This window comes from Heteronotia binoei, chromosome 16 (assembly GCF_032191835.1).
Source record: "Heteronotia binoei isolate CCM8104 ecotype False Entrance Well chromosome 16, APGP_CSIRO_Hbin_v1, whole genome shotgun sequence".
In the NCBI taxonomy this organism is placed as follows: Eukaryota; Metazoa; Chordata; class Lepidosauria; order Squamata; family Gekkonidae; genus Heteronotia; species Heteronotia binoei.
The window spans coordinates 63,644,321-63,657,421 of record NC_083238.1 but is presented as its reverse complement, the minus strand read 5'-3'; the positions used below and the strand labels follow the sequence as shown (position 1 = coordinate 63,657,421).

At 51.6% G+C, this 13,101-nt stretch overlaps 1 protein-coding gene across 1 annotated transcript in view; it reads left to right on the top strand.

Moving 5' to 3' along the window:
* ABCA12 (ATP binding cassette subfamily A member 12) overlaps positions 1 to 10,245 on the top strand; it is a 151,027-nt gene extending 140,782 nt beyond the window's left edge. The window contains exons 50-54 of the mRNA XM_060257069.1: positions 192 to 295; positions 2,231 to 2,323; positions 7,448 to 7,556; positions 7,983 to 8,120; positions 10,138 to 10,245. Coding sequence (XP_060113052.1) covers positions 192 to 295; positions 2,231 to 2,323; positions 7,448 to 7,556; positions 7,983 to 8,120; positions 10,138 to 10,245 — 552 coding nt within the window. The remainder of the gene's footprint in view (positions 1 to 191; positions 296 to 2,230; positions 2,324 to 7,447; positions 7,557 to 7,982; positions 8,121 to 10,137) is intronic.
* The last annotated feature ends 2,856 nt before the right edge of the window (positions 10,246 to 13,101 follow it).

Below are 13,101 nucleotides of genomic sequence, written 5' to 3'. Positions count from 1 at the left end.
GAGGAGTTAAACATAAAAGTGCTGTCTGCAGCAGCCAGCCAGTCTGAATCTCTCTGCTTGTGCATCCGCCATCAGCATCCTGATCTCTCTCCTGAACTGCTTCTCCTCCTCTTCCATCTCTGGAAAGAAAAACCAGGCAAGCCCTCTCCTTGGCACTTTACATTTACCTCTCCAACTCTTCTGTTTTAAAGGATGAGCCGAGCTCCGGGATGGATCCGAACGCAAAGAGGCACTTGTGGAAGATCATCTCTGAGGAGGTGCAGAACCAGTGCTCCGTGGTCCTGACCTCTCACAGGTAGAGCGTCCCCTCTGATTGGGAGCCCTGAGGCCTTCATCCCACCTCCCTTCTCCAGGGGGTGGGGAGCCTCTGCAGTCTGCAGCCACCCCAGCCAGGGCTCCTTTGCAGGAGCAGAGGTTGACTCTCCCTGCACTGCCGACCTAGGAACAAGGGCAGAGGGCGGGCACCCCCTCCCCGCTCGCACCATCCCTCCAACTAGACGTTGAGGGCAACTCCCCTGGCCCCTCAGCACCCAGAGACAGTGGCGCTTTCAGGCCTTGGCGCTCTCCAAGCATTGTGTGTCCAATGACTGCCATGGCTGAAGGGCACACAGAAGTGGGCCCCTGCTGCTCTTCCTTGCCCTCCTCGGTGATGGCACTGAGGGGCCCTATAGCTGAGCTCCCCTAAGGGAGGCCATATGCCTGCCTGCCTCAGCAGCACCAGCAGTTCTGCCCACCCCGAGTCCAGATGTCCCGGGAGGTCCCTTCCGACACTGTGATTCTAAGTCCCCTCCGGTAGGATCCCCTCCCTGAGGAAGGCAGCGCTGCAGACAACTCACACGCTGTGGGGAATGGCTGGGACTGGAACACAGGCCTGGCCCAGGAAGACGCTTCATGCATAAACCAGGAGGAACCCAAACCCAATTTTCTGTGTCGCCACAAAAACCCAATGAAATTGCTGAGCAGTCAGGTTGGAAGAGATAAAAGAGAGTCCTTCTTCACCCAAAGGGTGATTAACATGTGGAATTCACTGCCACAGAAGGTGGTGGCGGCTACAAGCATGGCCAGCTTCAAGAAGGGATTGGATAAATATCTGGAGCAGAGGTCCATCAGTGGCTATTAGCCACAGTGTATTGTTGGAACTCTCTGTCTGGGGCAGTGATGCCCTGTATTTTTGGTGCTTGGGAGGGCAGCTGTGGGAGGGCTTCTGGTATCCTGGCCCCACTGATAGACCTCCTGATGGCTCTTGGGGGGTTTTTGGCCACTGTGTGACACAGAGTGTTGGACTGGATGGGCCATTGGCCTGATCCAACATGGCTTCTCTTATGTCTGGGGCAGTGATGCTCTGTATTCTTGGTGCTTGGTGTGGGGGGGCACAGTGGGAGGGCTTCTGAAGTTCTGGCCCCACTGGTGGACCTCCTGATGGCTCTTGGGGGGGGTTGGCCACTGTGTGACACAGAGTGTTGGACTGGATGGGCCATTGGCCTGATCCAACAGGGCTTCTCTTATGTTCTTATGTGACACAGTGTGTTGGACTGGAGGGGCCATTGGCTTGATCCAACATGGCTTCTCTTATGTTCTTATGTGACACAGTGTGTTGGACTGGAGGGGCCATTGGCCTGATTCAAGATGGCTTCTCTTATGTTCTTATGTAACACAGTGTGTTGGACTGGAGGGGCCATTGGCCTGATCCAACATGGCTTCTCTTATGTGACACAGAGTGTTGGACTGGATGGGTCATTGGCCTGATCCAACATGGCTTCTTTTACGTTCTTTTTTATCATTATAAATTAATATTTTATTAAGTGTACATATATCAACAGATGTATACATTTATACATCTCATATAAATACTTTTCGCTTTCTGCTTGTTGTCTTCTACAAATTAAACTGAATACTAATAACAAATAAATAAACTTCTGCCTCTTTATCTTGTTTCCTTTCCTTACCCGATTTCACCCGAACCCCATCCCACTTCCCCTAATTCTTATTCTAATCATAATTATATTCTTTCTTTTGTTTCCAACACTTCTTTCCTTCTTCATGAACTTCCATCTTATCACACTTAGTGTTTGAAACTTGAGCCATCTCCTCTCATAGCTGCCAAAGAAAGCTGGGCAGGGGTCCCTCCAGAACTGGGTGCTGCAGAAGATCTCCAGAGTTGGAGGTCTTATGTTCTTAGCCCATCTGTGCTCTCAGTGGGTGACCCCTGCTGTCTTTTCCTGGTTTCCAGCATGGAAGAATGCGAGGCTCTCTGCACCCGCCTGGCCATCATGGTGAACGGGAGCTTCCAGTGCTTGGGCTCCCTGCAGCACATCAAGAGCAGGTGGGTCACTGACTGAGCCCCGCCCAGGCACAGAGGCCTGGCTTTCCCGCAGGGATGCGGACTGTGTGGGAACAGCAAACACAGAGCATGTTCATAGCAGGCAGCTTTCAACGAAGCAGAGGCAGGAGCATAAATCCACGTTTTGTTTGACATGTTGCTGTCATGTTTCTGAGCTTCTCTCTGTAATCATGAAGGGCCAGGAATTATTTCCCCTCCTACTGCAGTCACCCGCCAGAGAGCTCTGTCACTTGCACGCAGCCACGCACACAAACACACCCGCATGGAGCATTCAGACCAAGGTTGGGAACAGCTTCAACCCTTGTGAAGGTCAGAGACTCATCCTGATAATGCCTCAGGGGCAGCAGCAATGTGCCTGTATGCACTAGCTGGATAACAGGGGCTCCGTCCGTCCCTATCTGGATCCCTGTGCCCCCCCCCCCCCCCCCAGTGCTGCATCAGTGCTCGGAGGGGCTCCTAGAAACAAAGTTAGGATTCCTGAGATGTGATGGAGGCCCTGAACCAGCCTTGAATTTCTGCAGTCTGGCAGAGACCCAGACTTTTCCCTAACGGAAAAGGAAAGGTCCCCTGTGCAAGCACCAGTCGTTTCCGACTCGGGTGACGTTGCTTTCACAACATTTTCACAGCAGACTTTTTATGGGGGGAGGGGTTTGCCATTGCCTTCCCCAGTCATCTATGCTCCCCCCCCCCCAGCAAGCCGGGGACTCATTTGACCCACCTCAGAAGGATGGAAGGCTGAGTCAACATGGAGCTGGCTACCTGAACCAGCTTCTGTTGGAATCGAACTCAGGTCATGAGCAGAGCTTAGGACTGCAGTACTGCAGCTTTAACACTTTGCACCACAGAGCTCTTATATTCCCTAATGGGGGCACACCAAAACCCAGCCTGAGTCTTTGGACAACGGAATCCTGAAGTCTGGCTGCTAGAGGGGCCAGCTCACATGGAGGCTAGATCCTTAGAAAAAATGGCTGTATTATTACTATTATTATATTATACTATATTATTATTAGAATAGTATTAGAATAGTACAATACTAAATAATAATATTAATAATTATTATTTAGTATTGTACTATTATTATTGTACAATTATTATTATTGTTGTTATTATTATTATACTAGAGCCAGTTTGGTGTAGTGGTTAAGTGTGCGGACTCTTATCTGGGAGAACTGGGTTTGATTCCCCACTCCTCCACTTGCACCTGCTGGAATGGCCTTGGGTCAGCCAGAGCTCTCTTATCTGGGAGAACCGGGTTTGATTCCCCACTCCTCCACTTGCAGCTGCTGGAATGGCCTTGGGTCAGCCAGAGCTCTCTTATCTGGGAGAACCGGGTTTGATTCCCCACTCCTCCACTTGCACCTGCTGGAATGGCCTTGGGTCAGCCAGAGCTCTCTTATCTGGGAGAACAGGGTTGGATTCCCCACTCCTCCACTTGCACCTGCTGGAATGGCCTTGGGTCAGTTAGAGCTCTCTTATCTGGGAGAACCGTGTTTGATTCCCCACTTCTCCACTTGCAGCTGCTGGAATGGCCTTGGGCCAGCCAGAGTTCTCTTATCTGGGAGAACCGGGTTTGATTCCCCACTTCTCCACTTGCACCTGCTGCAATGGCCTTGGGTCAGCCAGAGCTCTCTTATCTGGGAGAAGTGGGTTTGGTTCCCCACTCCTCCACCTGCACCTTCTGGAATGGCCTTGGGTCAGCCAGAGCTCTCTTATCTGGGAGAACTGGGTTTGATCCCCCACTCCTCCACTTGCAGCTGCTGGAATGGCCTGGGGTCAGCCGGAGCTCTCTTATCTGGGAGAACCGGATTTGATTCCCCACTCCTCCACTTGCACCTGCTGGAATGGCCTTGGGTCAGTTAGAGCTCTCTTATCTGGGAGAACCGTGTTTGATTCCCCACTTCTCCACTTGCAGCTGCTGGAATGGCCTTGGGCCAGCCAGAGTTCTCTTATCTGGGAGAACCGGGTTTGATTCCCCACTTCTCCACTTGCACCTGCTGCAATGGCCTTGGGTCAGCCAGAGCTCTCTTATCTGGGAGAAGTGGGTTTGGTTCCCCACTCCTCCACCTGCACCTTCTGGAATGGCCTTGGGTCAGCCAGAGCTCTCTTATCTGGGAGAACTGGGTTTGATCCCCCACTCCTCCACTTGCAGCTGCTGGAATGGCCTGGGGTCAGCCAGAGCTCTCTTATCTGGGAGAAACGGATTTGATTCCCCACTCCTCCACTTGCACCTGCTGGAATGGCCTTGGGTCAGCCAGAGCTCTCTTATCTGGGAGAACTCGGTTTGATTCCCCACTCCTCCACTTGCAGCTGCTGGAATGGCCTTGGGCCAGCCAGAGCTCTCTTATCTGGGAGAACCAGGTTTGATTCCCCACTCCGCCACTTGCACCTGCTGGAATGGCCTTGGGTCAGCCAGAGCTCTCTTATCCGTGAGAACCGGGTTTGATTCCCCACTTCTCCACTTGCAGCTGCTGAAATGGCCTTGGGTCAGCCAGAGCTCTCTTATCTGGGAGAACCGGATTTGATTCCCCACTCCTCCACTTGCACCTGCTGGAATGGCCTTGGGTCAGCCAGAGCTCTCTTATCTGGGAGAACTCGGTTTGATCCCCCACTCCTCCACTTGCAGCTGCTGGAATGGCCTGGGGTCAGCCAGAGCTCTCTTATCTGGGAGAACTGGATTTGATTCCCCACTCCTCCACTTGCACCTGCTGGAATGGCCTTGGGTCAGCCAGAGCTCTCTTATCTGGGAGAACTCGGTTTGATTCCCCACTCCTCCACTTGCAGCTGCTGGAATGGCCTTGGGCCAGCCAGAGCTCTCTTATCTGGCAGAACCAGGTTTGATTCCCCACTCCTCCACTTGCAGCTGCTGGAATGGCCTTGGGTCAGCCAGAGCTCTCTTATCCGTGAGAACCGGGTTTGATTCCCCACTTCTCCACTTGCAGCTGCTGAAATGGCCTTGGGTCAGCCAGAGCTCTCTTATCTGGGAGAACCGGATTTGATCCCCCACTCCTCCACTTGCAGCTGCTGGAATGGCCTGGGGTCAGCCAGAGCTCTCTTATCTGGGAGAACCGGATTTGATTCCCCACTCCTCCACTTGCACCTGCTGGAATGGCCTTGGGTCAGCCAGAGCTCTCTTATCTGGGAGAACCGGATTTGATTCCCCACTCCTCCACTTGCAGCTGCTGGAATGGCCTTGGGTCAGCCAGAGCTCTCTTATCCGTGAGAACCGGGTTTGATTCCCCACTTCTCCACTTGCAGCTGCTGAAATGGCCTTGGGTCAGCCAGAGCTCTCTTATCTGGGAGAACCGGATTTGATCCCCCACTCCTCCACTTGCAGCTGCTGGAATGGCCTTGGGTCAGCCAGAGCTCTCTTATCTGGGAGAACCGGATTTGATCCCCCACTCCTCCACTTGCACCTGCTGGAATGGCCTTGGGTCAGCCAGAGCTCTCTTATCTGGGAGAACCGGATTTGATTCCCCACTCCTCCACTTGCACCTGCTGGAATGGCCTTGGGTCAGCCAGAGCTCTCTTATCTGGGAGAACTCGGTTTGATTCCCCACTCCTCCACTTGCAGCTGCTGGAATGGCCTTGGGCCAGCCAGAGCTCTCTTATCTGGGAGAACCAGGTTTGATTCCCCACTCCTCCACTTGCAGCTGCTGGAATGGCCTTGGGTCAGCCAGAGCTCTCTTATCCGTGAGAACCGGGTTTGATTCCCCACTTCTCCACTTGCAGCTGCTGAAATGGCCTTGGGTCAGCCAGAGCTCTCTTATCTGGGAGAACTCGGTTTGATCCCCCACTTCTCCACTTGCAGCTGCTGAAATGGCCTTGGGTCAGCCAGAGCTCTCTTATCTGGGAGAACTCGGTTTGATCCCCCACTTCTCCACTTGCAGCTGCTGAAATGGCCTTGGGTCAGCCAGAGCTCTCTTATCTGGGAGAACCGGATTTGATCCCCCACTCCTCCACTTGCAGCTGCTGGAATGGCCTTGGGTCAGCCAGAGCTCTCTTATCTGGGAGAACTCGGTTTGATCCCCCACTTCTCCACTTGCAGGTGCTGGAATGGGCTTGGGTCAGCCAGAGCTCTCTTATCTGGGAGAACCGGATTTGATCCCCCACTCCTCCACTTGCAGCTGCTGGAATGGCCTTGGGTCAGCCATAGCTCTCTTATCTGGGAGAACCGGGTTTGATTCCCCACTCCTCCACTTGCAGCTGCTGGAATGGCCTTGGGTCAGCCAGAGCTCTCTTATCTGGGAGAACCGGGTTTGATTCCTCACTCCTCCACTTGCCACCTGCTGGAATGGCCTTGGGTCAGCCAGAGCTCTCTTATCTGGGAGAACCGGGTTTGATTCCCCACTCCTCCACTTGCACCTGCTGGAATGGCCTTGGGTCAGCCAGAGCTCTCTTATCTGGGAGAAGCGGGTTTGATTCCCCACTCCTCCACTTGCACCTGCTGGAATGGCCTTGGGTCAGCCAGAGCTCTTGCAGAGGTTGTCCTTGACAGGGCAGCTTCTGAGAGAGCTCTCTCAGCCCCACCCACCTCACAGGATGTCTGTTGTGGGAGGAGAAGTCAAAGGAGATTGTAAGCCGCTCTAAGTCTCTGATTCAGAAAGAAGGGCGGGGTATAAATCTGCAATTCTTCTTATTCTTCTTCCATTAGGCACAGGGCAGCCTGCAACAGAACGGATATAATAAATAATACAAAGTAAAATCAACATTAACATTCCAATACTGTAAACAATTCAAACACTACATTTCCAAGATGGTGGAGAGAAATTCAAATGTGTATTTCCATCGCAGCCTAGGGGGGAGGCGGTTACAGAAAGCGAGGGGTGGGGACGAGAGAGTGCCAGATCTTAGGTTGAGCCCATGGCTGTCCTTGTCCTTGGCCTGGTGGAACATCTCTGGGAGAAAGAGAACTCCACCCCAGACAGGAAAGGCCGCCTAGAGGAGGGGGCCAGCTCTGGCCTGGGAAAGACCTGGAAGTTTGAGGGCAACGTGGGCCACAGCCTGCTCCTGCCAGCAGCTTCCCCTTGGATTTCCGGAGGGTGGGCTTTGCTCTTCTGGGCTTCTCTTGTAGAAATAGTTGGTGCATTTCGTTGGCTTTTCCCGCAGGTTTGGAAAAGGATTCACTGTGAAGATGCACTTGAATAATGGTGCTGAGAGCAGCATCGAGAAGCTGACACAATTTATGCAGTCAAACTTCCCAAATACGCATCTAAAGGTAAATTTTAAAAAGCACCATGTTTGGTGGGTAAAACATAATGTTGGTCCTTAAATTGTCTGTGTGCGGAAATAGAAAATCATGCCAGGTGGTTGACGTGGTTGTAGGTTTTGATCAGTAAAATGCAGTCATAATAAGTGGTGTTTCTGTGATGCCCGGGCCTGAGACACGTTGGGGTCTCCTGCAGAATATGTGGAACGATTACAACTCTCTCCAGCTGGTTCAGTAATACCATTGTACACACTGGAGACCTGCAAAGTTTATGTGTGAAAGAATCGCTATCCCACCCCCACACTCCACCCCGCTCTGTCACTTACCAACTCTTTCTCCCCCCTCCTGCTCCCGTTTTTGGTCTCTCTCTTACCCACCCGCTCTCTCCTGCTTGGGGTTGCAACTCACCTTCTGTGAATCCCCTTCTCCACACAGGACCATCAGCTAAACATGGTGGAATACCACGTCCTGGTGTCAGCTGGAGGGGTAGCAAATATCTTTCAGCTCCTGGAAGCCAGCAAAGCAGTCTTTAAAATCAGGCACTTCTCCGTCAGCCAAACAACTCTAGAAGAGGTAAGAAATTCCAGTCACCCAACCTAAATGTGGCTTGTGGACTAGATTAATCCTTCAGCATGAGGAGAGCAGAATTTATTGAAACAGCAGGAGAAATGTCTACCATCTCTCAGCACATCCAGTCCATCTCTTTATTTTTCTATCCAAAGTGTCCCAGAGACATGCCAGTCAACCCTTTACCTTGAAATTCTGTGTGAGAGAAAAGAGCGTTCTGTGCATTGCTGAACGGCTGACGCCACTTAAGTCAGGTTGAGCCCAGGAGCTGTGGCTGCCAGATGCCCACTGCTCTGTTCTTGGGGGGATGAGCCCTAGATGATAGTGCAGCGGCATGGCTGAGTGGTTTCCACTGGCCTTTGGCTGGGTTTAGGCAGCGTGGAGAAACATGGAAGTTTCCCATGGAGAAGGAAAAAATGTGTGCGAAGGAGCTCTCTTCTCAATTATGCATCTGTAGAACCTCTGAATGGATAAGGCACTAATTTGTGTCAGTCACAGAGGTCATGAAGGTTGAGATTTTATGCAATCTCTCTCTTTCTTCATAAAATGAGGAAACGTGGCTATCTGTACACGTCTGGAAATTTGAGGGGGGGGATGTATGGGAAGCAGGAGAACAATAAGCTGCCTGGACCACATATCTGGGTTTTGAAGCCTTATCCTTTCCTCACCCTTTCATAAGATGAATGCCTCAAGAAGGCCTTTGGAACCAAGGGGTGACATGATAGAGGTTTAAAAGATTATGCATGGGATAGAGAAGGTAGAGAAAGAAGTACTTTTCTCCCTTTCTCACCATACAAGAACTCGTGGGCATTCAATAAAATTGCTGAGCAGTCGAGTTAGAACGGATAAAAGGAAGTCCTTCTTCACCCAAAGGGTGATCAACACATGGACTTCACTGCCAGAGGAGGTGGTGGCAGCTTCAAGCATAGATGGTTCCAAAAAGGGATTGGATAAACATATGGAGCAGAGGTCCATCACGGGCTATTAGCCACTGCATATTGTTGGAAGTCTCTGTCTGGGGCAGTGATGCTGTGTATTCTTGGTGCTTGGGGGGTGGGGTAACAGTGTGAGACTTCTAGTGTCCTGGCCCCATTGGTGGGCCTCCTGATGGCACCTGGGTTTTTTTGCCACTGTGTGACACAGAGTGTTGGACTGGATGGGCCATTGGTCTGATCCAACATGGCTTCTCTTATGTCTGGGCCAGTGATGCTCTGTATTCTTGGTGCTTGTGGGGGTGGGGGGCACAGTGGAAGGACTTCTAGTGTCCTGGCCCCACTTGGTGGTTTTTTTGGGACACTGTGTGACACAGAGTGTTGGACTGTATGGGCCATTGGCCTGATCCAACATGGTTTCTCTTATGTCTGGGGCAGTGATGCTCTGTATTCTTGGTGCTTGCGGGGAGGAGGGTAAAATGGGAGGGCTTCTAGTGTCCTGGCCCCACTGGCAGACCTCCTGATGGCACTTGGAGTTTTTTGGCCCCTGTGTGACATTGAGTGTTGGACTGGATGGGCTACTGGCCTGATCCAACATGGCTTCTCTTACATTCTTATGACTGGGGCAGTGATGCTCTGTATTCTTGGTGCTTGGGGGGCACAGTGGGAGGACTTCTAGTGTCCTGGCCCCACTGGTGGACCTCCTGAGGGCACTTGGAGTTTTTTGGCCACTGTGTGACACAGAGTGTTGGACTGGATGGGCCATTGGCCTGATCCAACATGGCTTCTCTTATGTTCATAACAATAACCCACAACTGTCAGTCAGTAGACCTGACCTGGATATCCCAAGCAACCTTGATCTCATGGGATCTTGGAAGCTAAGTGGGGTCTTCCCTGGCTAGTACTTGGATGGGGGACCACCAAGGAATACCAGGGTCACAACGTGGAGCCAGGCAACGACAAGCCACCTCTGAATGTCTGTCATCTTGGAAACCCCACCACGAAGTCAGCTGCGAGTTGATGGCACTTCCCAACGAAACCATCAATCAATCGTCTGTGTAATTCTTTGTAATATCCTTTGTTCCCTCCAGGTCTTCATCAACTTTGCCAGACATCAGACTAGTCCTGATGCTCCAGAAGGAACTTCAGAGCACTCAAATCCAGACAGTGGAGGCTCTCCCATGGCCCCTCTCTTTTAAGGTTTTGTGGTCAAGGCTTTGTATTTGCTGATTTTGTAACCTTTAACTTTCAAGCCTTGAGAGGTACACCAAAACATCCAATTAATCTATTACTTGCTCTTCAACTTTTGGTTAATATGCTAATGGTTTATTTGTGCCAAGGATGTGTGGACACATTTTGGTGAATGTGGTGTCAGGGGCTCAGGAATCTGTCTCCCTCTCCCGTCCACCCTGGGTGGTCTGTAAGTCCCAGTCTGAGAAGGAGACGTCTGCTCTGCATGCAGAATCATAAGCGAATGCTGTGCTGTGTGTATGTCAATTTTGTCAGTATTAAAGGAAATTACTTACAGATTCTGTTGTCCTTCATGTGACCTCAGCTGCTGGATTATGGCAAATAGCAGCATTCTCTGGACTATGAAGCAGAACTGGCCCTAGTGAAATGGTCAGGCCGCAGGGTTCCAACGGCATCGCTTTGTGCTTTCCTGCTGGCACGCCCGGCTGCATTCCCCACCTCTCTGTGTCGTCTGCCATGATACTCTGGAGAATCCAAGTACTGAGATCGTCAGAATAAAATATATAATGTAAATATATGAAAATTGTCTTGAAGTTGTGATTCATTCAGAATGGAAATAATCAGATCATTGCTGCAGAATTTGATTTTCTTTTTTAAGAAGAAGTAGTTGTTGGATCTATACTCCACTCTTCACCTTGAATCTCAGGGTGGCTTACAATCTCCTTTATCTTGCTCCTCCACAAGAGACACCCTGTGAGGTGGGTGGGGCTGAGAGAGCTCTTGCAGCAGCTGCCCTTTCAAGGACAACCTCTGCCAGAGCTATGGCTGACCCAAGGCCATTCCAGCAGGTGCAAGTGGAGGAGTGGGGAATCGAACCCGGATCTCCCAGATAAGAGTCCGCACACTTAACCACTACACCAGACTGCCTCTTTCAAGGACAACTCCTGCGAGAGCTATGACTGACCCAAGGCCATTCCAGCAGGTGCAAGTGGAGGAGTGAGGAACCAAACCTGGTTCTCCCAGATAAGAGAGCTATGGCTGACCCAAGGCCATTCCGGCAGGTGCAAGTGGAGGAGTGGGGAATCAAACCTGGTTCCCCCAGATAAGAGAGCTATGGCTGACTTAAGGCCATGCCAACAGGTGCAAGTGGAGGAGTGGAGAATCAAACCCGGTTCTCCCAGATAAGAGAGCTATGGCTGACCCAAGGCCATTCCAGCAGCTGCAACTGGAGGAGGGGGGAATCAAACCCAGTTCTCCCAGATAAGAGAGCTATGGCTGACTTAAGGCCATGCCAACAGGTGCAAGTGGAGGAGTGGGGAATCAAACCTGGTTCTCCCAGATAAGAGAGCTCTGGCTGACCCAAGGCCATTCCAGCAGCTGCAAGTGGAGGAGTGGGGAATCAAACCCGGTTCTCCCAGATAAGAGAGCTATGGCTGACTTAAGGCCATCCCAGCAGCTGCAAGTGGAGGAGTGGGGAATCAAACCTGGTTCTCCCAGATAAGAGAGCTATGGCTGACTTAAGGCCATTCCAGCAGGTGCAAGTGGAGGAGTGGGGAATCAAACCCGGTTCTCCCAGATAAGAAAGTTATGGCTGACCCAAGGCCATTCCAGCAGCTGCAAGTGGAGGAGTGGGGAGTCCAACCTGGCTTTCCCAGATAAGAGAGCTCTGCTTGGAGTGATTCCATTGATGAGGTGAGGGAAGCCTTCCTTGCCTGCCATTGGCTGAGTGTTCCTCTTTCTCCCGGAGATGCGTTACAAGGTCCCAGGAAACCCAGTCTGGCTACTTTATCCCTGTCTGCATTTTTATTAAGCAGCAGAGCAGACGACTTGGAAAATATGGTGCAATTTTAAGCCGCCCTGAGCCTGCTTCGGCGGGGAGGGCGGGATATAAATTATTATTATTATTATTATTATTATTATTATTATTATTATTATTATTATTATTATTATTATTATTATTATTATTAAGTTTCTTGGGAGAGGCCGTGGCTCAGCGCTGGAGCATTTGTTGGCCTGCAGAAGGTCCCAGGCTGAATTCACATCATTTCCAACCTCAGGATCCAACGGCAGGTGACGTGAAAGACCTCTGCCTAGACCTCCTGCTGCCCATCTGAGTAGAGAACATCGGGGCGGCTTGGATGGGCCATGGACCTGATTCGGATAAGGCAGCAGCATCATATGTACGTTCCAAAGCAATTTGTGCTGGGAGTTCATCTGCCCTACTTTGCTGTCATTTCACCAGTTGCCAGAATGCCCTGAGGTGGACTTCTTGCCCTGCCCTGGAGGGCCCAGGCTGGCCTCCTCTCATCGGATCATGGCAACAAAGCACAGGCAGCCTCTGCTAGTTCTTCAACGGGAAACCGAGAAAGAATTCCAAGGTCACGATGCGGAGGCAGGCAACAGCAAACCACCTCTGTCCACCTCTTGCCTGGGAACCCTACAGGCGGTGGGATTCTAGCAGGAGTTCCTTTGCATATTAGGCCACACACCTCTGGTGTAGCCAATCCTCCAAGAGCTTACAGAAAAGAGCCTTGTAAGCTCTTGGAGGATTGGCTACATCGGGGGGGGGGCGCGGCCTAATATGCAAAGGAGCTCCTGCTAGAATCCCACCCCTGCCTATGGCGGTCACTGTTAGTCGGCTGTGACTTGAGCACCCCTTTCCCCCACTTCCACCACCACGCAACAAGGTCCAAGGCAAGCTGTTCCCACTGATTTGGAATGCTCTGGATTGATGGCAGTTCCTCACCGGGGGGGGGGGGCAGAAGGGCTTTCCCAGTCTGATGATCCCAGGTGTTCCGCAACGGAGCCCAGGCCCCCAGCAGAGGGCGGAACTGACCGGCCTCCTCCACTCTCGCTACCTGGGC